The 24,598-nt window shown below is 39.3% G+C and overlaps 1 protein-coding gene across 4 annotated transcripts in view; it reads right to left on the bottom strand.

The window, feature by feature from the left end:
* LOC105255092 overlaps positions 1 to 24,598 on the bottom strand; it is a 360,332-nt gene that overhangs the window by 277,946 nt on the left and 57,788 nt on the right. For all 4 annotated transcript variants that reach the window (XM_011264178.3, XM_011264180.3, XM_011264185.3 and 1 more), the window contains exons 2-3: positions 23,499 to 23,553; positions 4,396 to 4,490 (exon numbers count right to left, since the gene is read on the bottom strand). In XM_011264178.3, the coding sequence (XP_011262480.1) occupies positions 4,396 to 4,407 (12 nt within the window). In that variant the 5' untranslated portion in view covers positions 4,408 to 4,490; positions 23,499 to 23,553. The remainder of the gene's footprint in view (positions 1 to 4,395; positions 4,491 to 23,498; positions 23,554 to 24,598) is intronic.

Raw genomic sequence — 24,598 nt, 5'->3', positions numbered from 1 at the left:
AAGTAATCCCTCAGAGTTAGAGGAGTTCCACTATTTTATCTCTCGCGATTCCGACGAAGAACTCACTTCATTGGTCTCCCTGAGATACTGCGAAAGCTGCTAAGTCGGCACGCTAACGTAGGAAACTCGGTCGAGTCCGGAGTGCGTCTGATTTCTTCTTCTCGGCGAGTATAGCGCAATAAGAGTATATAAGAGGAGCCAGAAATCTCCCTTTTCCATTTTCCCTGGCTTCGCCGTAACGAAACGTTTACATTGCACGTGTATGGCAGCGACTTATCGGCGCGGCGGTGTAAAACAGATACCGAGCAAGCGAATGCGTGGGCGTGGAGAGAAAGGTCTCGACGGGCAAAGCCGCCCGAGCATTCCGCGCGAAGCCACGTGGCGGTATTTAAGGTCCCGCTAATGCACCCGTCGCGCGTGTATATCTCGTGCAAAATTGTTGGCGCGTTTACTTTGCGCCGACCCGAATTCCGGGGCTCTCGCGCCCGTTAAAACATTAAAAAAAATTAATTAATGAAAAACGCGAGCGAGAAACGCTCAAAGGATTTTGCCGACGCTCTCCTTTTTCAGCGATAGACCGTATCTCGAAATGTTCGATTTTTCTGAAATAAACAGAAGTAACGAATTCACATTTAGGAGCAAGACTGATAAGCAGATACGTATGTCACGCGTCGTATATTTTTGTACCATTTTTATATCTTTTTCAAATTGATTAATTATATTCAAATATATTATTAATGTAATTCCTATTCATCGTAATGTGTGTTCTTGATAAACATATATGTTGCACACAGATACAATCAGAATATGTAATTACAATTTACTTAAATAATGTTGGTTTGATAAATTATGATAAAAAAACGGCGAGCGAAAACTGTTAACGCACGTGAGTTCGATTGGCACGTTGATTAGGGACAGGAGATGCACGTGTCTCGTTTGCATGTCACCTTTATCGTCTCCGCATGTTCTACCGAGACTGGAACAACGAGAGAGGAAGGTCGCTGGACCGGCGAAAACTTATAGCAAACCAGACTGGTAGAGACGGGGTTGAATGCTAAGCACGGCCAGTCGGTTACATTTGCTCGCCGCCCAGCCTCTTAATGAAAACCAACAGCATGGAAACGTCAGGTTTGCTTTGCCTTAAAATTAGAGGCACGACTCGCTTAGCACGGGTATTCCCAACGCAAACGGAATGAGGCTCAAATGCACGGCTAATTCGCTATGCCGTTTTACATTTTATATCTTATCCACGATCAATTATCTATATATTCGCGAAAAAAATGAATCTTTTATCGATATAAATAAAAATAAATTTTAAAAAGTAGAAATACGTTCTTTTCATCTATAAAATGATTGATAATCAAATAAACTTAAAATTTGATTAACATTATATTGCCAATTTTTCGGAAAGAAATTGATTTCAATTCAAGATTTAGTTTGTACCAAGAAGCGAAGATTAAGTAAACGCAGATTTTTCTTTTTTAAAGATAATATATAGATTTCTTTATAATATATTCTTATCTTTAATATAGGCGCAGACAGAAAATTTAGTCGACTGTAATGAACGCACTTACAAACGAACCGGAGGCTTTAGCTCCGACCAGCGAGGCGAGCAGTAATAGCCCTCACGATTGTCTACTTCATCGTGACTACTTATAAAGCGATAAAGCATCGTCTCGCGAAAAGAACCATCCGCTCGTTTACCTTTTAACGATCGCGAGGAGCGCGGACGCAATAACTCGACGCAAAAGTAACCGGAAGAGCCTCCCCATTGCTCGTTACGTAGCGTCTATGCTTTTACACTCTCCGATACACTCGGTTTTAACTTTTTACTCTCTTCATCGGCCTTTACGGAAAATTAACGATGGTACGGTGGAATGAGGCGCTCGATTAGAGACTGAATATTTATGTTCACCTTCTGTGTCCTTCTTCCCTTTTCCCTTAAACTCTTCCCATTATTTGCAAGAGAAAATGCTTATCCGCGTCTACCTTAACAAAAATGCGATGTCCAATTATTTCTCATTATTTCCTCAAACTTGTCAAACTTCATAAGACTAGTTCCTATAATCAAACTTTTTCAAATAATCTTTATCGATGGTGAAATAAATCGAGTGAGATAAAGAAATTAAAGGAATCAAAATGCTTTCATATTATTATCAATAATTGTGCAGGTCTGTCAACAATAATCAATGTGCAGCAACAAATATGTAAAAAAAATTAATTAATTTCTTGCAGACTCAAACTTTTTACAGATACACATCAAAGTAGAATCGTAGGGTTAAAGATTGACAAAAAAGATTGAAAAAAAAGTTAGTGCGCTATATTTCAGTAGTTCTTCCGCATTTTAAGCCTACCAGAGACCTCGGAGTAGCTTGTGACGACATAAAATTCGACGCAGGTGCGTATCGCGCGTGTTATCGACTAGAGATAAACGCCAGACGATACACGATGCACCAGGGACGGCGGTAAGTCGTGTTTGTTGGATGGTGCGATCAAACTGAAACGCTCGCGTCGATAGCGCTCGCATCCCCTTGGTTTGCTCGCACGACAAATCGCGAAGCGATTCGAAAGCAATTAATGTTATCGAGTTATGTAGCTTCGAAGCTACATCAATATCGCGAAATCGACGACCATTTCTTTCCGTTAACGGTTAACGGTTTCTACGAAACATTCATGTATCTGACGTATCTGTCAGCTGATAAAAATGTCAATCATTTTTTAATCTTACACGCGATAATCTTGTCTCGCAAAGCTTCTTTCACGTTAAATTTATTTTCATTTTTTTCATTTAGTTTATACATTGATATTTTTTATTTGCCGACACAGCGAAGGTATCATACGATAAGAGAATATTGAAAAATTCATATCAAACATCCATTGCTTGAATGGAAGGCGTAATTACGCGTATCTTTCGTATCCTGCGGATGCCCGCATCTCTGTTGAACCGCTCCGTTTCACAGCGCGATTCGAAAACGATTAATATTACACGGAGTTGCCGATGCGGTTGGCATCACGGTTCTCCGTCACGGAAGAGGAGAGCAGAAAAGAAGAAGCCGAAGCGGCGGCGGCGGTGGCAGCCGCTGCAACCGGCAACGAAACCAATAACTATTAATCGAAGCGCCACCGCACATTCAGCAAAGTCGACGCGATTCGAACGCGCGGCAGCCCTCGATTACATACCCCATTCCCTTCGTCCCACCCCCCCGCGCATCGAGACACGCACGTATTTCAAACGGCGAACACCGTTCTCTAAACGCGAAGCCATGCCTCTCTTTACGGCTCTTTCATCTTGCGTCGCTTTTCCGATTAAGCACGTCTGTGTAATGGTGTGCAGCTGATCTCGCGATGTATCTCTAAGGAGATATATCTTTAGCCTGTTCAGCCCCAGATATTCCGTAAATCCTCGAAACGCGTGCATTGGTTTCTCGGAAATTAAATATAAATGTTTATTCACTTATGCAAAAGTTTAAAAAAATATATGTAAATTGCACCACAGAAAAGTTTAAAAAACACTCAGATAATCGTGAAAAAATAAATGTTATTCGTTAGATTTTTATGTTAATAAATATTAGAGATTTTTTTTCCATCTAATAAAACATCATACACGATCCTTTCGACCCATTTTATAACGCAATGATTCAAAAATATACGATAGTATTCCGTAAAAGACATCGAGATATTTCAGAAAGTGACACTTAGACGTGATATTTGAATCTGACATTACATCTTCCGGTTACCAGAGTATCGGAAAGAAACGCGAGAGAGGAATCAAACCGAATATAGTTGATATGATTATTATCAAGAAAACCTAAAATATCGTTGCTCTGGTTATGTTTCACCTGTCATTCTTAAACTGTTACATGTATAAATTACATGACAACTCCGCGACAGTGTTTCTCTTCTCTTTGTGATCGACAACGTGACGATCGCACCGAGAAAAAGCGTACGACCGACTCGAAGATATACGATGAACAAATATCCGGAAGGGGCGGTTTGGAATTTTGAATTCTATTGGAATGAGAAAGAAATAGAGAAGGTAAAACGGCTTTCTGTCTTTCGTACACACACATATACATACATGTATCGGGGATACACGACCTAATAAACGATCGCTACTCCGAGGCAGGTGAAATCGAAAATGTGGCTTGAGATAGAAAAATCGATTTTCGAATATACTTGAAAGCGGACTAGAAGATCTTTTCGAATACAAGTTTGTCGATATCTGATAGCTTCTGTCATATTTTTCGAACGTTTAATTTTAATGTTAGTATAATAAAATAATGTTAGTATGCTAAAAATAGTTCTCGGAGTTGTATATTAATTATATTACTTTATAAGAATATTATATCTCAAGCCGCAAATTCTTCAGGTATTAAATGCATGTTATTCACTCACCGTAGCTGCCATGAAGAAATGAGAGGCGGCTTGGAGGGCGGCAGTTGTGGCTTTAATACACGAGCCATAGCCAATTGGTGTTGTCTATTGACATGCTGCAACATAGAAAAATAGAATATAGAAAAATCATTCTTCCCTGATGGACTATAGCGTACAAAATTAGATTCACATAATTTTAATCGCATTCAAACTGCATTTAAAATGCTTGCTTTGTCCTAAGCTAAAAATGTCGTGAAATTCTACGCCGAAAAATATTCGAGACGAAAATTTTTGTACAGAAAGTGTAGTGAAACTCGAATGCATATCTACGTTACACGGTATATATACGTTGTAAATTGAGGAATTCCATTTTGTGCGTACAATATTTGACGCGGAGAGGCCGCAAAAGAGAAAGAGTGGCATTTTTGTCTCCGAAAAGGAGGGAAGGGGGATTTGTCTGCAGCAACACTGAAATATGATTTCGCAAGCCTCAGCAATATATCGCAATAAATTTTACAACGAGAATTGTTTCAATTTTGACAAGTGACTGTTATGCAAGTACTTAGAGCTAACGAATAAAACGAGGGTACATGAGAATGTCTTGAAAGCGTCTATTTATTCAGCAATTTTTGAATACCGGCAATTTTTCGGTCACTCGTGAAAAGCATGAATTACTCGAACGTATCGTTACGCAGAGATCAATTTCAGTTGGTTTCAGTGGTAAACGAACGAGAGTATATCCAGCGAGAGAGAAAGAGATGGGGAAAGGAAACGAGGAGACCGAAGGATAATCGTAAACTAATTGGAAGTAAATACGGTCTCGCGTAATTGCATGTTCTAATTTAAAGTCACGCGAAAGCGCCAATTCGTTCGATATATAGGTATTAGGATGATAGACCTTCATTTATCACTTTGCTTTAAAAAAACCGTACCTCTCTCTCTCTCTCTCTCTCTCTCTCTCTCTCTCTCTCTCTCTCTCTCTCATAAATTATATAATTATAAAATTCCATGATCATAAAAATTATATCTTTATCCGGTTGAAGTTACCGATAACGTTTGAAATTTCATTGTGATAAAATAAGGTCGTCGAAATTCTGATCGTTCCTTCGCCGGCACCGCGCCGACTCGACGGGATTTTATTGGAGATTCCGGTGCAGTGTATCGATGCGATTTAAGGGTCTAATATATTGGCTAAAGTGGCAAACCCACGAAATTGTATTTAAAATGCGGTACATTAAATCTATTTAATGCTCTCTTCTGTGAGAAATATTCTCGCTACGATGAAAACTTTGTTGAAACGAAAATTTATGATTTGCTCTAATAATGTTATGATAATGAAAACATAGGAAATATATATTACATATATTATGAATAAAATGTATTGGCGATTATACATGTCGATTATTCAATTTATACGCGTTATATATTTACGTGCATATATTATCGATAATGACGTCAAATGTATCTTAAATAATCTAACAGTGAGAATCGTATATTTCAAAAATATTTCTCTAAGCGAATAATAATGTAAAAGTTAATATTTTTTAGTAAAGTATTCAAAAGCGGTTATCCAAATATTATGCAAATTATTATAATAAATAAAATATCGTAATTAATAAATTTATAAAATATCATAACAAATTGGCATATCATACCAATGAAATGTTCAGCAATAATTTCTGTAAAATGTAATTTTATCACCCTGACCCCTCCACCAATTGCAAACGCGTTTTATCGCATTCTGTCGCTGCGCAACGAAAGGTAGTTTCGCTGACGGTAGGATTCGTATTTTCTATAGAGAACTCTTGGGTATCGCCGCAGAAAGAAAAGCTCGAAACGAATCAATCCAATCAGAGACGACATTGTGCGATTTGCTCTGCACTCTCTCCGTTTCCGCACCACCAAACTCGGTTTGCTGCGCCCAGTACACCCCGGCAAATTAACCGAAGTTTCACGCGCCCCAGCCAAAACTTGATACTCTTGGCACGGCCAATCAAACTTCGAGTTTCGGTAATCCCCGGGCCAAATACTCCCGTTTACACATTACAGGTTATGGTATAAGACGGCCCGTTTCCTCGAGTTTCGCCGCCGTTAATACCCAGAGTTTCCGCCGCAAGTTGTCATCCGGTGCCGGCAGCCGGTTACAACCGCGAGACCGCGATTTTCTCGCACGAAGAGAAAAGGAAGAGAATTATGCAAAAGCTCAACGAGCATATTGTTGACTTTCGTGGAGATCATGTTTGCTCGTCTAGGTATAAAAATTCTACAACAGCACGCGAAATCTACTAATTGTTAATCGAGTTGATTAGCGAAAAACATGTAAATAAGGATGGAATGAGAGGAAAAAAAGCGGAAAGAAAAAGAATACAGCGATCGCTATAAAACTAGGAAAAGGAAACCGAAGGACCAAGTTCTACCAAATGAAATTACTTAAAGCAACCGCATTACTTTTTTAGTGGCACTACTCGATCGAATGCTTCCCTTGTTACGAAGTCGTACGATGACCATCAGCCAACCCAAGCTCCCATCCAAGACCGGCTATATTCCATGGGTTTTCGAAGAGAAACGCCGATGTGTTCTTCCATTCCCGTTCTTGCTCGTAGGTTCCATCAGGACCTCTTGTCCTCCCTCTTTCCGTCGCGCACGGTTCCGTTCGAACACGGTCACATGTATATGCAAATTTATTCTGCCATTGCATTAGTGAGCGCGATCTTGTGTGCGTCAGTATATACGTAAGCAAATAGGTACGAGACGCGTACGGCTTTGATATATCCCGCGGCGCGTGTACGCGTGTGCGTGCGAAGACCCCATAGTCCAGGCTGATCGCGGCGGAGAGAGGATCATAAATTAAATGATGTAAATGCTCTGTCCACCCTCTATCGCAGCGAGTGGAGACGACACACAACATCATCCCCTCGCGTCCACCACTCCCTCTTCCCGCCGCCAATCTCCCCGAATCACCCTGACTCCGACGATCGTTCCCCTTGCCTTGACGCTGAAATCGACTGATTATAATTATCGGGACTTTGGCCCCTCGTGCGGGATGAAAGCGAGCGGATGACGAAGAAAACGAGCGTGCTATCTATTACGCCAGTTCCACGAAATGTGATAGATGCGAATATTTGAAGCTTATCCCGTATCATGATTCGATATAACGAAGAAATAATTATAAATAATTTTTTCCGAATATAATTTAAAAATTTGCGCCAATATGTTCCTAATTAATGTATAAAGAATTAATTTTAAGGATGTAATTAGAGTAACTTTAAAGTTTTAATTCGATTAAATCTTTTCATTATAATAGTCTTTAATTTTCTCCCATTGTCGAGAAAATTCATTGTTTTCTTCTTTCGCTTTTCATTCTCGAGAAACGTGCACGCTTCGGAGCGAAACCGGCACTTAAACGGGGTTATCCGAAACTTACGTTATCTGTTTATACCTCTCAATATCCGGTTCGCCGATATTGATCTCCTTTCTTTTCCATTCTCAACCGCAGCGCGGAAGAATAAGTACCCGGTAGATTCTCGTCGAGCGATCGATAAGCGTGAACTGTGACCTGATTTCTCTGATGTTAACTCGACGAGGAAAGAGTAGAATTCCGAAGCCTTCGATCGAGAGATGGGAAGGATCGGCAGGATCGCTAAGCTCCTGCTCTCAATCGGATTCGAATTTGATAGTATTTGAACAACCAACGTCGCTCTCGTAAATTCGGCACGCCGTTTGTGTATCCCATCCCCTTTTCCGTTTCCCTATGCCTCTTGGCTCCCTTCTTCCGTACGATCCGATATTTGGTTCGACGCAGATAACCGCTATCGATTGTTGTCGCCCGTACTCGCAAAGAACGAATCGTGTTTGCAATGAGCGAGAGCAGTAACTTCTCTATCTACAAACTCCCGCGCGCGTTCAAATAGATCCAGAACATCTCAGAAACAAGAAGTAGTTGCAAATTGCAATTATCTATACATATATATATATATATATATATACATATATATAATATATCATTATTTATACAAATATTTGATTAGATACATCATAAATATCCGACAAATAATCACTAAATTTTTGCGTAATTTGATAATAATACAATTTACTTTGATTTATTATTTCAAAATTCTATAAAATAATCTAGAATTATAAAGATAAATTTGACCGAGATATACGTCTCAAAAAAGAGAGAATAAATGATTTTTCTGCTCATTTCATAATACATGGTTTTCTCGCAACAATCCGCAAAGCGTTCAATACGTAGCGAATTGTCTTACGAATTTATGTACCATTGTTCCCGTTGTATAAATGTATCGACGTTGTTATCCATTTTCTTCTTATGAAGGTTATTTATCTAATCCGACACTGCATGTTCGCAGTCTTATATCGAGTTCATGCGATATACGTCGACGATGTTCGCGACCGGGCGCGCTTCTACCCTGAACGTAAAGCCGATGAAAATGCATTGGCCGTAAATAACGTCGGTTGGGTTTCGAAGGCGCGCTTACAAGGAGATAAAATCAACTTGACCTCGTTCCATCCCCCGGCCGCATTTTCAGCTTCTTGTCGTCCTCGCTCCGACTCGGGCGCTGAAATGGAAACGCTCCCGTTCCGATTGGAAAAGGTGATAACCATTAAGAAAAATCGGCTTCGAGATAAATTAATGGAGATGACGCAATCGCGTGACCAACAATGCCGCGGATATCGTGAAGAAGATTTCGTAATGATTTAATTTCTTAGCGCGAACAGAATTTTAATGCAAGGGATGTAAAATGGAAAGTAAAAAAAAAAAAAAAAAAAAAAAAACTCTTGTTCAGCGGCGCCTTTGAGTTTATTATTAGAGTTTTCGTCGAGAAATCTATCGTCGGAATATTCAAGATTTATTTAATTAATACTTCATCTAATTCCATCCGATTGCGTTAGCTGCCTGTTACGATTAACCGCATCGATTGATTTGAACAGCAGTCAAGCGAAAAATTCTGCTACAGTACGATGTTTATGCAATCCCGGATTACACGCTTAATATGCAAAATGTATGTACGCATGTATACAATATGTATCGTAATTATGATGATCAACGTGCCGTGCTTTCCATATCAATATCAGTGTAATTATATACCTCCTGCATATGCGGAGAAACAGCTAATATTGATCGAATGAAAATGATGTAGGAATCCGTATCTTAAAAATTGTATATTATCATTTCCGTCAAAATATCTACATGGTAATTACGTCATTAAAAATTATTATATTATTATGTATTATATGCAAATTACAAAAAATTGCACTTATCTCCTAAAAAGTTGATGTACGCACATATGCTATTGCATAACAATAAAATTGTTATATTAATATTAATCACAAAGAGGATAAAAAAATCGATACTATAACATAAATATCTTATAAATCGTGAATTCGATATAACTTTGCGAATCATTAAATTTTGAAATTGGATTTCTATGGCTTCTACAATATTCAACTTTGCATATCCGTTACTCCCATTTCCGAAAATTTTGATGGGAATTTTTTAGTCGAGTGAAAAGAAGAGCAAGAGGCAAGTACACGCGGAAACAAAATGAATGTTTTTACAACGAAAAGTGCTAAATATTTAAAGCGATAAGAATGGGAAGAATTTGTCATTCCAATTTTTGTTTCGCTATGATCCTTATACATTACGTTTAAAAAACGAAAAAAAAAAATAAACACAACAATATTATTGAAAATGCGCTTGCATTTTGATCGCGTTGCACTCGATTCTAACTTTAATTCGCTTCTTTAAGAATATATATCGCACAAGGAAAGCTTTAACTTGACTGTTATTGTGTATTTCCTCTTGTGTTTATACGTATCAGTGCAAGATCGGGATACGTAGATATGTACATACGCGGGAGAGACAGAAGTTTAATTTAACCACGGGAGACCTGCTAAAGTCTCGTCTACTGTTTTGTATATATAAGGTAGAGAACCGGGACAGTTAAATTAAACTTACACAAGTAACGGTATTATCTCTCTTGTAGCTAACCCCCTTACAAAAGCAGTTCTTGCATTTACATGACCAACCGACGGGCCTCACCCGTTAGAGATCTAAAATGGCTTTCTCCAGTATATTCCGTAACTGCCGCGTTAACGGGATACGGGTCAAAATTAAATTTCGCAGTGCGCCGACGTTAATTCGTCGAGACATTGCAGGATAACTTAACAGGCTTTTACACCGGTAACGTAGTTACACTTCGTTACGGAAAATTCAATCAGGGGACACGAAATATTTAAACCGATAATCGTTCAACGTGCCCTGCCTGCGCCTGCAGCCATAATGTTATCTCGCTGATGTGTGTGTAAGTATATCTGAAAAGCGACGAGATATTCATTATGGGTTTAACTTTGTCGAGCAACAGAGTCTGTAAAAAATACCAATTTTGCACAATCTCGTTTCGGATAAAGATCTGTGTTTCGCATACGTTATTCTTGTGATTTTATTGCTTTATTTATCTCTTTAATTTTAATCACTCTCTATCAATCACTGATGCTATTGATCATCTATGCATCTCGATTCGCGTTTATCGTTGCAAAATTTACTAGCACGATTTGTTTAATCCGGAGATAATAAAAATAATCCAGCTTTTTTCATAAAAATTCAAACAACTCTCTATAGTATAATCCCTACATCGTAAGCACAGAATCGCAGCTGCTTATTAGTCACCTGTCTAAATGAATGATATGACGCGCGCTGTTTTTGCACCATTTATTCCATCTTCATCTTCTTTTTTCGTCTCTGCATTAAAATTTTTATATCATCTTTCGTTTATGACCAAAGTTTATATAGCGAAATTTAGTCGACCAGTTTGCGAAGTGGGTTAAAGTACCAAAGGTAACTAGACTAGGTAGGTAGACTAATTCAAGTCTATAACGTAACATTTAAAAGCCCGCCGGCTGAATCTCTCTTCAGTAGCAAATTATTATTCTTTATATCGTAAAATGTATCTGCGCTTGAGTTGTATTAAGTGTCTATTTCTGCAAAATGTCAAATATACATCGGAACGAAGTCTACGTCTCGTGCATATTATTCTTTTTACGTTCTTTTCACGTAATTAAAAAATTCATTGCGCATTATGAATAATATTTCACTATAAGGAAAAATGCAACAGAAAGCACTTACAGAATAGTTTGCGGTCGCAACGTGGATAATAAAAAATACAAGCAAGATTATAAATTAAAAGAAGTTTATATATACACATAGGAAAAAATTGCCCGAATATTCTAAACAATATAATAAAGTAGCAGGATGAGAAATGAGAATCATTCTCCTCCAATTATATTTTACGCATACTTGATGCCCGTCGTTATCGGTGACAAGATTATGATCGAAGACGTTGCATACTTGGGTCGCCGAAAATCCAATCGGGGATAAAACGATGTAGAGACGTGGAGAGAAAATCGAGACGTTTTATTCCGTACTCTCCGACCGAGGTAAAATATCCCCGCAAATAACCCGAATTCTATCTGGATTTCCATCTGGATCTCGAGGAAGGAGTGCGCGCGAAGAAGGGGGATAAGGAAGCGCGAGGTGAAAAGGGAGGAAGGGGAGGTAAAAAGAACGGACCAGCCATCTGCTTATGTATTCGATCACGTAAATACACACGGGAGCACAAAGAAAAAGAGAAGTCGGCCGAGTCGGAGCTACCGCGATCGGAAGTAAACGGGGGTGAGGAGGTCTTGAGGCAGTGGCGTCGATCGGGTAGCTCGTCTCCCTCGAGAATATTGCGATATTGCTCGCGTTAACCGGCGTCGTAGATCCGGTTCAAAATCCCGGACCGTACGCCAGCGCGTCCGGAATTTTAAACATAACGCGTAGCAATCGAATCGCCAATGGTGGCGGCAACAGCCGAGCCATACTGAATAACGTTGATGTTTACAACACGACGCTTGCTCCTATCTATAAACATTTCGAATTTGATGCGGTAATTTTTAATCGGTACAAATCTAGAGATCTCTAAATCTCAAAGAACTGTAAATAGATAATCTTATCTTTATCTAATTTCTTTTATCTGAAAATAAAATTTCAGTTTTTATTAAAACTAGGATATATTTATTTTGCAGACTTTAGAGCGCTATTGGATATATGAAAAATACTAGTACACAGATTTTAGTAATAAAAGCTAAAACTTGTTCGATAAGGGAAATCTCATCCGATTTTAAACGCTTGATATTTTTTCGCTCTTGTATATATCAACTTAATATTCTATTTAATTGAATTATGTATAAATTCTATTTAATTAAATTGTAATAAAAGATAATGCTTAAAGTATAATATAATGTTTTAAAAGTAATAAAGACACAAAAGTTTCTATTTGAGATTTTACGTTTTTGATATTATAACTCTTGACATATTTACACACAGATAATTATTATATGAGTTAAATGCGTGATGCATATTATTAAAGCCGTTAGAAGGGGAGCTATTTTGATTAGTGGGCGTGCTCTCCATACAATTATAGCTATTGTAACCGCGCTCACCGCGCTTTAGCGATGATACGAACGATACATGGGCATCCTGCACAAATACGTTCTCTACCATCATCGCAACGATCACTATGACTGGCAGATAAATATTATTGAAGGCTAACGAGATTCTGCCGTGTTGTAAAATGCAAAGTGACAGGCGCGGTTTCTCATTTTCAATTCTACCAATATGTCTCTCTCTCTCTCTCTCTCTCTCTCTCTCTCTCTCTCTTTTTCACATAAGCGTGTTTTTAACGCTTTCCATTTAACTACGTATGTTCGCGTAAAGAAAATATGGGTTGATCGAGCGTGACGCGAAGTAAAATGAAAAAGGAAAGATAGAACAAGTGAGGAGGGAGGGAACTTGGCAGAGCGATCAGAGAAACGGGAGTTGCATCATTGAGATGCAATTTCAATATCGATATGTCGGATTGCTCCGACTTAGCGTTGGTAGCGGAGATCATAGAGAGTCGCGGCCGTCGAAAAAGAAACTGGATGCGATGGAGATAACGGAAAGACCAAGGATGCAACACGCCGTAGCTTATGCACGAGGCTCGCAGAACATCGCGAAAGATCGAGTGAAATTGAGCGAGATATTATTGAACGGCTCTGCCGTGAACAATACGGGAGGGAGCGGGGACGAGAGAAAAGAATGGGTTCCGCCGACGCATACGTTGCAATTGCAACTGAACTACATACATCCGACAGTGAGCCCCACGTGCATAAAGAATTGAAGAATGACGTTCGTTTCGCTTGACGTACCAACGTTCTGTCGAATAAAGAGAGGCAGAAAAATTGGATCCTTGTTTTGCGGAACAACAATATTCGAGAATAGCAATAGATTTAAAAATAATATGACGTAGTAAAATATAAAAAGTATTACATTTTTTGTGATTTCTGCTGCTGTTTATTTTGTTATAATCTTAAAAAATTTTACGCCGGAAACAGTGATATCAATGTTACGATCGAATCTATTTTTACATAAAAATTCGCATATTTATTTTCAACAAAAAAGTAGAATAATTAATCGATAACTACTTAGAGGAGATTATAAAGAAATCGTTATTTTTTTTTATAAAAAAGCAGTCAAAATAATGATGATTTAACCAAACATAATTTCGCCAAAAACTATTATTCGCTTTTGGACAATTTTTTTTTATATTCTACAACAAATTTACAAGTCAGAATTTTTATTTTAAATATTTCCAACAATTTTTAATTTTGCTTTAAATTTTTTCATGCTGATGTATAATTTTAAAAGAGCGTAATTTCTCACGAAAATTTCGACAAACTTGTTCGCGTCTGACGTCACATAGTTGAACCGTCTATCATCTTGCTTTAAACGATTCTAGGAGTTGTTACATGTATACGTCGATCGCACGCTTGCAAAACCGGTGCGACGCAACCGATGTATCGAATTTAACTTCCAACCAGAATCTCAAGATGTCTCGCGGCTATCTTTCGTAACGCAGAACTTCATTATTCTCCGCATCGCCATCGTCGTAAGACGACGTCGGGTTACCAGCCCCGGCGGACGAGAGAGACATAAAGAGAAAGAGAAAGAGAGACAATGCCGAAGGGAACAAAGTCGCAATTTCCACGTGAAATTCAACGGGCATGCGGACGTAATCAGAACGAGAGACGGGGACCCCCGTGTACCCCATGGACAGAATTGATGGACAGCCAGTGGTCCGTGACGCGACCACCTGACATTCTTGTCCGATCGAGTTGACATGCCCCTGGGATCATGCATGCGAGTTTCGTGCTCACGTAGCAAAACGTCTGCTCCGATTCTCAGCGACATACCAAGTGCAGTCTCGAAACTCTATGAGAAATTATCTTGGCGAGAGATAATAAAAAGATTGATTCGTCGACCGCCTCTTCTATAAATCAAATTTTATATAGTCAAAATAAAAATGCAAATATACTAATCTTAGAAATATCAATTCTGACGCAAAATTATTGCGGTAATGATTACCGGAGAAACAAATTAGAGAAGAAAAAAGTATTACAGCTATTGAGAAGAAATAGCTATTGTCTAAAAATTTCTTTTAATCTGTCTATTTTTTAATATCAAAGAGAAAAAGGTTCTATTTAACGTCGGACTGAAACATGCACGACTATGAAAAAACGGAGCACGCTATTCGCATTGCATCACATGTGATTTCGACGCGACACGAAGAGCATCGATTTTGAAATACGAGCAATACCTAGGCTGCGTCTGAATACGGCACTCGTTTGCACGCAAATACGCATTGCGTGAATCCGTTTGCGAATCGGTAAGCCGCGCGGAATGTCGCGTTGCATTGCATCGCGGCGCGTTGCGACGTAACGTTCATAAATAGAAAGAGAGAAAGCATCACGGTGGACGCATGCCTGCACGCGAAATTGAAAGCACGTCTCGTGAAATCGAACCGAAATCTGTCGCGGGATGCAACCGAATATGAACGATACCGACAACGTGACGCGACTAGGCGAATGCAACGCGCGTCGATTAATACCCGAAGGATTGGTCATCCGATATTTCTACCTTCGAGTTCCATCGATGTTAGGTATTTCGATAATTTTTTAACGTTACGTCTCGATAATAATCTATCATTCCTGCTAACAAAAATATAATAATAATGTTAAAACTATATGTAAAGAAGTATTTCAACCTTTGAAGTGATCGTTGATTACACGCATATAATCGTGCATTATCATATATCCAAATGCTTTTTATACTTTAATATTCTTTTATATCAATCATTATAATTTACAAAAGAAAATATGATATAATTATAATTATAGAATATAAAAACAAAAAATATACAACGTATATTTCTCATAAACAGTTAATTAAAGTTAATTAAAGCTATATGCACTATTTTATAAAGCAATTGTACCGTTTCGCTACGATAAAAATGCTAATTGCGACATATATATATATATATATATGTATATATATATATATATTCTTACAGGAAAAGAGTGAAGAAAATAGCTCTCTTTTCATGTTTTTATTATTATCACTATATTTTCATTATTATCCCTATCTTGGTTGTATATATATTACCATTTATAGATGCAATTGTCACATAGACATGCGTTAAATGCTTGTACACGCACGGTCGCAGATGCGACTACTGTTCCTGCAGAATTCTAGAGACCATCGCTACATATATATGTAAACTATACATCGTACGTCGAAATAAACACGCATTTGCAAAACAAGACCCAAGTATCCTATCTATCACGACGTTTCAATCAACACATACCTAATAAATAGCACCTGAACGTAAACTTTAATCGGATATGGATTGATTTTAAATTCTCGTTAAACCGTAATTTAATACAATAGCGTTTTTTAAAGTAAGAACAAATATTTCTTAATATATATTTTTTATAATTTTTCCTCAGACTTTTTTTGAATTTTCGACAGAAATTTAGAACCGATTTTCGGCAATATTCAAAATATGTATAAAGTGTAAAATACACTCGTGTAATTCAATTATGTATAATTAAAGATTAGAAACGTTTATTCGAAAATAAGGAAAACGTTACGCTGTAAAATCTGATTAGAGATTCCCGTGCAATCCCTCACGTTCATTAAACGATGGCAAGATATAGTCGCGGTACACGAGAGCGGCCGTTCGAATAGACCATTTCCCTCCACTCGGATCGTTCTCTAACACGCGCAATTCATCCCCGCAGCCCTCAACCGTTAGCGTAATTGCACGTACGGGCACCATTAGATACGCGCGACGCTACGTCGAACCATCTGCGAAATCGTCACTTTGTTTCGGCGTAAATCATGCCCGGAGCAATCTCGGAGCACGAGAACGCTCGCCTCACTCATCTTGATGCATCTCGCCTGAGGCGGTCGCATCTTGTCCTCCGATGTATGCACGTAGTGCATGCGCGATTTACCCCATCTTCGTACCGGTAAAATCGACATTACATTCTAAAACTCGTTCGCAGAGCAAACGGAATATCGCAGAGATGGGAAAATAGTGTATTATTACGTAGGAGACATTTAAATGCGGTTCAAAATAAACTCGGTTCTCGTCGTTTTTTTTTTACGCTTATTATTTTCGGAATAAATTTTCAATCGGAATTCATCGATACTTAAACTTGGTGGAGAACTGATGCGCTCGCTTTTAAGCAAACTTGGCAACGTTCCGAGGTATATGTGACTCGAGTTAGCGAGCGACTGAGTCATCCGCGATTTTTATCCGACGAATCTGAGTCTCGAAACAATGTTACTTTAATAGAGCGACAGGAGGAGTTGCCAAACGCATCGGTTACGATTAATCGAAAAACTAGATTAGAGTATGTAGTCAGAAATAAATTTAGAATTCTCAAATATCAAATATATATAACTTCTCTAATATAAATATACATAATTTTCCCATGAAAGCTTATAAATAGATGTAATTATATCGAAATACGCTTGATGCAAAATGAAATAATTAAATATAATATCCTTGATGCAATATCTAGTATGATTAAATATAATATTCTTCTATCGCGAAAGCTGAGAGATTTTATCGAATGTGACGGGAGAATTTTCCAAACGCGAGCTTGGCCGATTCTCGAAACTTGGTCGATGATAATTCTACATAATTTCCGTGGAACAGAAATCCATAGTAATATTCATCAGTGATAGAGTTTCAGGACAACCATCTCCTCTCTCGCAGACGTTCGCGCAGCGAAACGGACGTTCCTTGCCGAGGCCTTTTCGCGCACGGAGAATGTCTCGATGGTCGGTTGCAGATGTACCTAACTGCACTATGGGGCGTATTCATTATCGGCCCGCCGGAACCCAGGTTGCTGAGACGATTAAACAGGGAATGGGAGGATCCCCCAATGATTGGCTACACGGGACCGATTCGCTGTCTACGGCTTTATCGCACTGTCATTCTACCTCGCTATATTCTGCCTGCGCGTGGTATCCTTATCTCTACTACTCCGTTTTATTTCTTCGACCATAATACGTTACGTATGCCTCGATTGGCGCAGCGGAAAATTCTAAAAAATAAAATGCTCGAAATACACGCTCGACAAATCACTACATTGCAGGTTAACGAAAACATCTTCGAATTTGACGCCGATCAAAAATTATAATAATCCATATCTATATAACTGTCTGTAATAATACAATAGTAATATACTATTGCAACACCTAGATTGAATTAATATTCTCATAATTCAATTTTCTTCACGCATTTAATGCAAATACATAAAGAGAAGAATGCATTTTTAATTTTATAGATAATAAAACACTTTAGAAAATCGATAATGAATCGATTTAATCATAATCGCACCGTAAATATTCGAACAGAAAGTTGCCTGTTGCAATTTCCTGATTAATTCGATGATTAAAATCTTTACAATATTATAGAAAAGCGACATTAACAAGACTTTCAAATTCAACATTGTGCGCATAAATCCATCGCAACGATGTCGACGCGGCAATCAGTCGAGTTGCAAACGCATCAGCCGATCCATGCTGCACCAACGTTAATGGCAATTCATTACTCGTTCAATGGCGTGAATCCGCCATTCGAGCGCGTATGTCGATATTAAAAGACAACTCCGGATAAACCCCTCTTCTCTCTCTCTCTCTCTCTCTCTCTCTGTGTGTCTCTCTCTCTTACGTCGTATGTGCGCGCAGGGCTATTATTCCATTTAACCTAACATCGGCGTTACAAGGGGCTTGTATAGGCGCGTCGGGAATAGATAATCCAATGCAATCGGCTAAAATGTATTCGCGCGTCACGAGGAATACAATTACGGATTCACGTCAGTCAGCCATTCGCGAGGCGTGTTCATCGTGCGAGCTTATAAACGCACGGGAGGCTTACAGACTCACGCTACGTTTGCCGATTTATCGAAATCAAGGATCCATCCATCGGTTCACAACCTCATTACCGAACAAAGTGAGAAAATAGCGAAGCTAAGAATAGCAGGGACGCCGCGATGCGAATAATACATCGCGAACGATAAGTATATTGTCCCGCGAGACGCATTCACACACGTACGTCGGTGTATTTAATTGATTAAATTAAAGTTGACGTGTCTCTCCACATACCTCGCGCTCACGTTCTACATCGAATAGAGGTAATCCTATATCGCTGGTTACAATGGTGGCACTCGGTGAGATGCTGGCAACGCGTCGCCGAGGCATCGTCATCAACAGCGTACGCGCTGCCACCTTGAGTTAAGCCGACACGAACAAACGTGCGTGCGTGCGTGCGTGCGTATATGTATTTGCGTGTGCGTGTGTGTGCAATGCGTGCCAGTTGCATAAATCCCGTCGGGATGATATACGGTCTCGGAGGGAGCTTCCAACTATTTGCCGGACAAGTCCGTCCTGTGCACGTCGCACGCACGTACTCCTTCGGCTGGCCGCTACTATGCGACTGTAAACTGGCATGCCAGCTTTTAGGGGCGGCTTCATATATCTCGCTTTACCGCCTGTCCGGCAAGAAATATAAATTCCGCATCCTAAATAAATATACGGCGCCGTATATAAATTCGCGTTTAGTCTTCGCGTTATTTTGTATCTCATCCGCGAGCGATTCGATCGGGTATCAATGATTTATTCAGCTACGTGGATTCGGTCCAGGTCCGCGTTCTGTATCTCGCGTTCGATGTAATCGAACGTGGAAATGCTTTATCGAATATAAAGTCCCGCGTGTTATCGTAAATATCAAACCAATGACAATTCGTGACATAAGAGAAGAATTACGTAACGATGATAAATATCCTATTTTCGAAATATCATGTTATTTCGAATGCTACACATATTGCCTCTTTGTATTAAATTATCATCTAATGGTGTAATAGAGATGCTGTCAAAAATGCAAACACACACATGTGTGTCAGAAGCGGTAAGTAGATAAAAAATATATATATATTTAAGATCGATTTAAAGGGGTAGAAAGTACGATTTAATTTTACGCGTCGACTATTTATTCCTCTCTCTACGTCAGTTGTAGTAAACGATTTCCAAAAAATGATATGCTGTACAATGAAAAACAATAATATATTTACGCGAGCGCAACTTGTTTCTCGTGAAAATGCGACGTGTCTTATTTATCCACTCGGCTCTTCGACTATCTGTCCGACAGGAAATGGCGAATTGTTCCAAAAGACGGTCGGTGAACGAAGTTTCGAGCTTTGTCGACAGAAGCAACGTAGGAAATAGATGTTGGTCCGCGCAAAGAGCAGGAAAAGACAGTGAAAAGGGGAAACAGTCGGAGGAACATTAACGGCAGACGCGATTTCAAACTCAAACGCGCGATCGTTTTATTTCCTCACCCCGGCGTCCTCTTTTTGCCGCCGGTGTCTCTTCTTTTTCCCGCCCCGAGACGATCGGTCTCGTTAGCTTCACTCTGCCCGGTTGTGCTGCTTTCGACGAGACTTTCGCAACTATGAGGCCATTTACATACAAATGCCCGTTAGCAATGGACATTCCCGCGAGCTCTTCTCGACATCGGTAACATCGTATCGTTCCGCCTCTCTTTTCCTTCTCTTCTCACTGATTTTGTCGTCCTCTTTTCCAACATTCGCCTCGTTTCGCTTACAAAAGCTCCGGCAATTAAGCAGGTATCACGTTTAAACGCTTCCGTTTTTTGAAGGAGAGAGAAAAAGAATGAAAGAGCTTTTACTTTCGCTTCCCCTTGAAAGTCTCACCGATAAAGACAAACTGTCGTAAAAAGAATTACGTTGTTGATTGAATGATAGAGTGAAATAGCGAATCAAATTTTAATAGATTGAAATATGCAAAGAACACTTGGCAGAATGCTTAATATTAAGACTAAGCTACCAAAACTGACGTTAATAATAACAAAGATATACTTTGCTATGGAAAAAGTAACAAGATTAAAGTATTTTCTTTGCTCCGAAGAAAAGTGCATTAATATTGAAATGTCACTTATTGAATTCAAATTATTTAAAATTATTGATTACTTTCTCCTCTCGAAGCTTAATATTTCTGGGTTTTTAATTTAATTTAATTTTTTTCAAATAGCAATGTACATATTTTTATTTTATTACAAGGTAATAGTTTGTCAGTGAAATTTCCCGGCTCTTTTGACTTTTATTATTATATATATAAGTGATCATATTGACTTGAATATAGATTTTACTACCCTAACTATTTATTTTACAGATAAATAATTATAGAAAACGTGAGAGGAGGCAAAAAGGAGGAAAAACGATGAATCGATATTGATACTGGATTTATGAGTTGTCTAGAATCACATATCACTCTTCGCGGCCTTTTGCGCGAATGGGCCCGCGAATAAGTCGGCCCCGTGCACGATCTGACCCGGTCATTTTTCATCGGGTTCTCTCGAACCCGAGCGTCCGCGGCACGAAATCGGGCCGTCACAACTATCGCCGCCGACTGGCTCTCGATAAGACGTAAAGGCAACGTTTTCCATCAGTCTTGCGCGGAATACGAGCGCGAAATGCTGGATAAGGGTGAGAGCGAAGAGTGAGAAAACCAGAAAGGTGAAAGGTGAGAGAAAAGCAAAATTGCGAATGCCCGCCGTGAAGCAGCTAGTGTAGCCGAGTGTGGGTGAATGTCGGAGCAATACGTGCTCCCACCGAATGTTTCGACTTAGCTATACAATTTGATGGAAACGGAAGGAAATGTTGCGCCCTCGCGCTCGCTTCTGCTTGCCTGTCGTCCCATATGGCTGTACGATGAAGGCGCGAGACGGCGAGCGGGTACGAAACAGCGTACGTAGTTACAAGGTATGTGAAACATATCGACAGACGCGCGGCACGGGGTGAGAAATCGTGTAGGAACGACGTAAGGAAAATTGCGATTTCTTAAATGAGATCTCGCCTGCCTCACGCGAACCGTCGTTTTTCTTTGACGTTTTATTCGTAGGTCTATACGCTGTGCAAAATCTGTTCAAAGTAAATGAGCTACGTTAACCGGGAGTCGTTATTAAGAGGCAGCGATTTCTAACTAGATGAATTAAAAAGTATTGGAAAAGTAATTTTCATATATACCGCGATATAATAAAGGCATACGTATTACGCGTACCAAACGGTAATGGTTCTCTTATATATTTCTATAATATTATGCACAGTGAATTATAAGTTTCTTTAACCGAACGTCACAATGATTCCCGCGTATACGAATTATTTGATAAAAATATTAAGAATAGAGGCAGCAAGATGTGAAATATCGAGGATTTATATCCATGCTTTTAAAAGAGATTAACAGTCACGCGCGATAAATGCCATAAGACGCTCATCTCGCGCCTTTTTAACGTGATTAAAAATCTCCCTTCCAGCTTCTTCGAAGCGCAAATTAAATCATAGAACGAATTTCTCGCGGTTTTTCGCGCTGTTGCTCGACGCTTAGGTTATCAGTCAGAAACTCCGATATTCGACGAAACCCTCGAAAGGCAGCTTCGCTCGTCGCGGAAGCTGCTCCCATTAAAGAGATGAGATTTCACCAAAGACTATGCGTTTCCTCCTTCTCTCCCTTTTCTCCTTCTCTTTCTGCCTCGCACTCTGCTCCACGCTGGAAAAACCCTTTATGCCCGCGATTCTGTTCTGTTCTGTGTGCGTCGCGCGCGCAATCTTTCTCGCGTCCCTTTTTACCTGTCCCCTTTTTATCTCGCCGACGAGAAAGCCGCGAGCGGGATTAAATACCCGCGTTAATCCGATTCGCTGTAAATGTTTTCGAGCGCGACCATCTCCGTCTCTTCCCGTTCTCCATTTCCCTCCCTTTCTCTCGCTTTTTCGAGCGTTCCTTCCTATCTCTTTTACTCTCATCGTATTTTTTTGTCGAGAGGCTTTCTCGTCGTGAGCTTGCAGACGCTTCGCACACGGGGCTTACATTTACGGGTGTGTATGCGTGCGATTTGAAGCTCCACGTAGCAGAGGCTTGCACGATAACGTCATCGCAAGAGGAGAAGAGGAATAAGTTCACATGTTGAAAATGTCTGCTCTCTCACATATTATTGCTTTCCTTTTCTCCCTCCCTCCTTCTCCCTTCTTTCTCTCTCTTTTCTTCCCTCTTCGCTCTATAATCTCTGTCGTCGTGCTAAATTTATTCATAGCCCGCCTAACCCTGTTATGGTGTATTTTACTTACCGCGAGGGCGGAAGCCGAGCAAACGGAATCCTAGGTCTCCGACGCTTTTCTAAATACACGATATATCGATGGCGCTTCACAAAAAGTACTAAGTTCATCCCGGAAAAAATTTAATTAAAAAAAATATCTCTTTTGGAAAATATCTCTAAATTTAAATAATCATTAAGAAAAGTTGTGACTATTTAGTTTAATTTAGAAACATTTCAAAAACTGAAATAAAATTTAATAATTTTCTAAAGAATGATTTTCTAAAATTTTTAAAAATGAGAATAGTATATTTCTTTTTTAAATTACTTTTATGCTTTGGATCTTTCCATGTTACATCAAGGAAACATCATTTTATTTTATAAATTGATAATCTCGCATCCGATCTTTAGCTTTTGACTGGAATGTGTATTCAAGGCGCGTATCTAAAGTCTTTTCACTATAAAAGTTCTAATCAGTCAAACTCGTGTACGTTTTGAAGTGCTTGAATCGCAACTTGCCTGTATTCAATTGAAACCAAGGGAATCATGAATAACTTTACTCACCGTGGAGCTAACTCCCGATGACGTCACTGCATCCAATTCACGTCGAACGTAATCCCTGCAACACACACAATGAAAGCGAACGTTAGTCGGAACATCGGAAATAGAAACGACGACGATGAAGTCGAGTGGACTACCATGAGAATAAAGTACGGTCAATTCTGCTAGACTGCACGATGCACGCACGTGACTAAACAAGACCGATAGATTCGACAAAAATAAAAGAGTTGCTTGCAATATGTATATCATTCGAGAACGAAAAACTAAAACAGAATTTAATTTACATTTTCGTCCATGCAACTCTTTCAATTTCATAATAACAATGGATAACAACTACTCGCGTCGCTTAAATATTTTTCGCATCTTCTTCATCTTCTATCATATTATATAACTTCGTTTGTAAATATTTTCTAAATCGAAACAGCGATCGAGATGACAGACAATAATTTAATTCTTAATAGAGATGTAAGAAAATGAGAGGAAGCAATTACTCAAGATTACATTATGATAACTACACTTGTATATATGCATGCATTTAATAACACGTTTATAATTCAACGCATTTACATTGCTATCATAATAAACATTTCAATAATCGTCGGTGTCCATAATGATAAGCTCAACTATCAATGACCATTGATGTGTATAATACCTGGCAAACTCGACTACCGTCAACGATTATTAGCGTCCGCAATACCTGGCAAATTCAATTATCACATCTCCATTAGATGCGGATTACGCGGAATCGAAAGTTTCAGGTTTATACAAACGTGCAATTCCGCGAATGTAGTTAGCTTCAACCGAATCAGCTTTCATGTTCCATATATCTCTCTCTCTCTCTCTCTTTCTCCCGATTATCCAAAGAGCAAAGTATCTTCCGTGGTATATATATTCCGTAAACCAGGACATACACCGGATGTCGACCTACGACGAGATGCGGAGATCTCGTCGTCGTCGTCGCCGTCGTCATCCTCGCGAGAATGACGGCCGTGACACGTCCTGCCGTTTACACGCGTCTACATATGTATGCCAGCGCTGCGATTTGCGCGATAACGTAAACTCGCTTGTCAAAGGACCTGCCGAGCGTAACTGCAGGAACGAGG

The sequence above is a fragment of the Camponotus floridanus genome, unplaced genomic scaffold (assembly GCF_003227725.1).
Source record: "Camponotus floridanus strain SB8 unplaced genomic scaffold, Cflo_v7.5 scaffold13, whole genome shotgun sequence".
In the NCBI taxonomy this organism is placed as follows: Eukaryota; Metazoa; Arthropoda; class Insecta; order Hymenoptera; family Formicidae; genus Camponotus; species Camponotus floridanus.
Note: the sequence above shows the minus strand (reverse complement) of the source record. Positions and strands in the feature narration are given on the sequence as shown.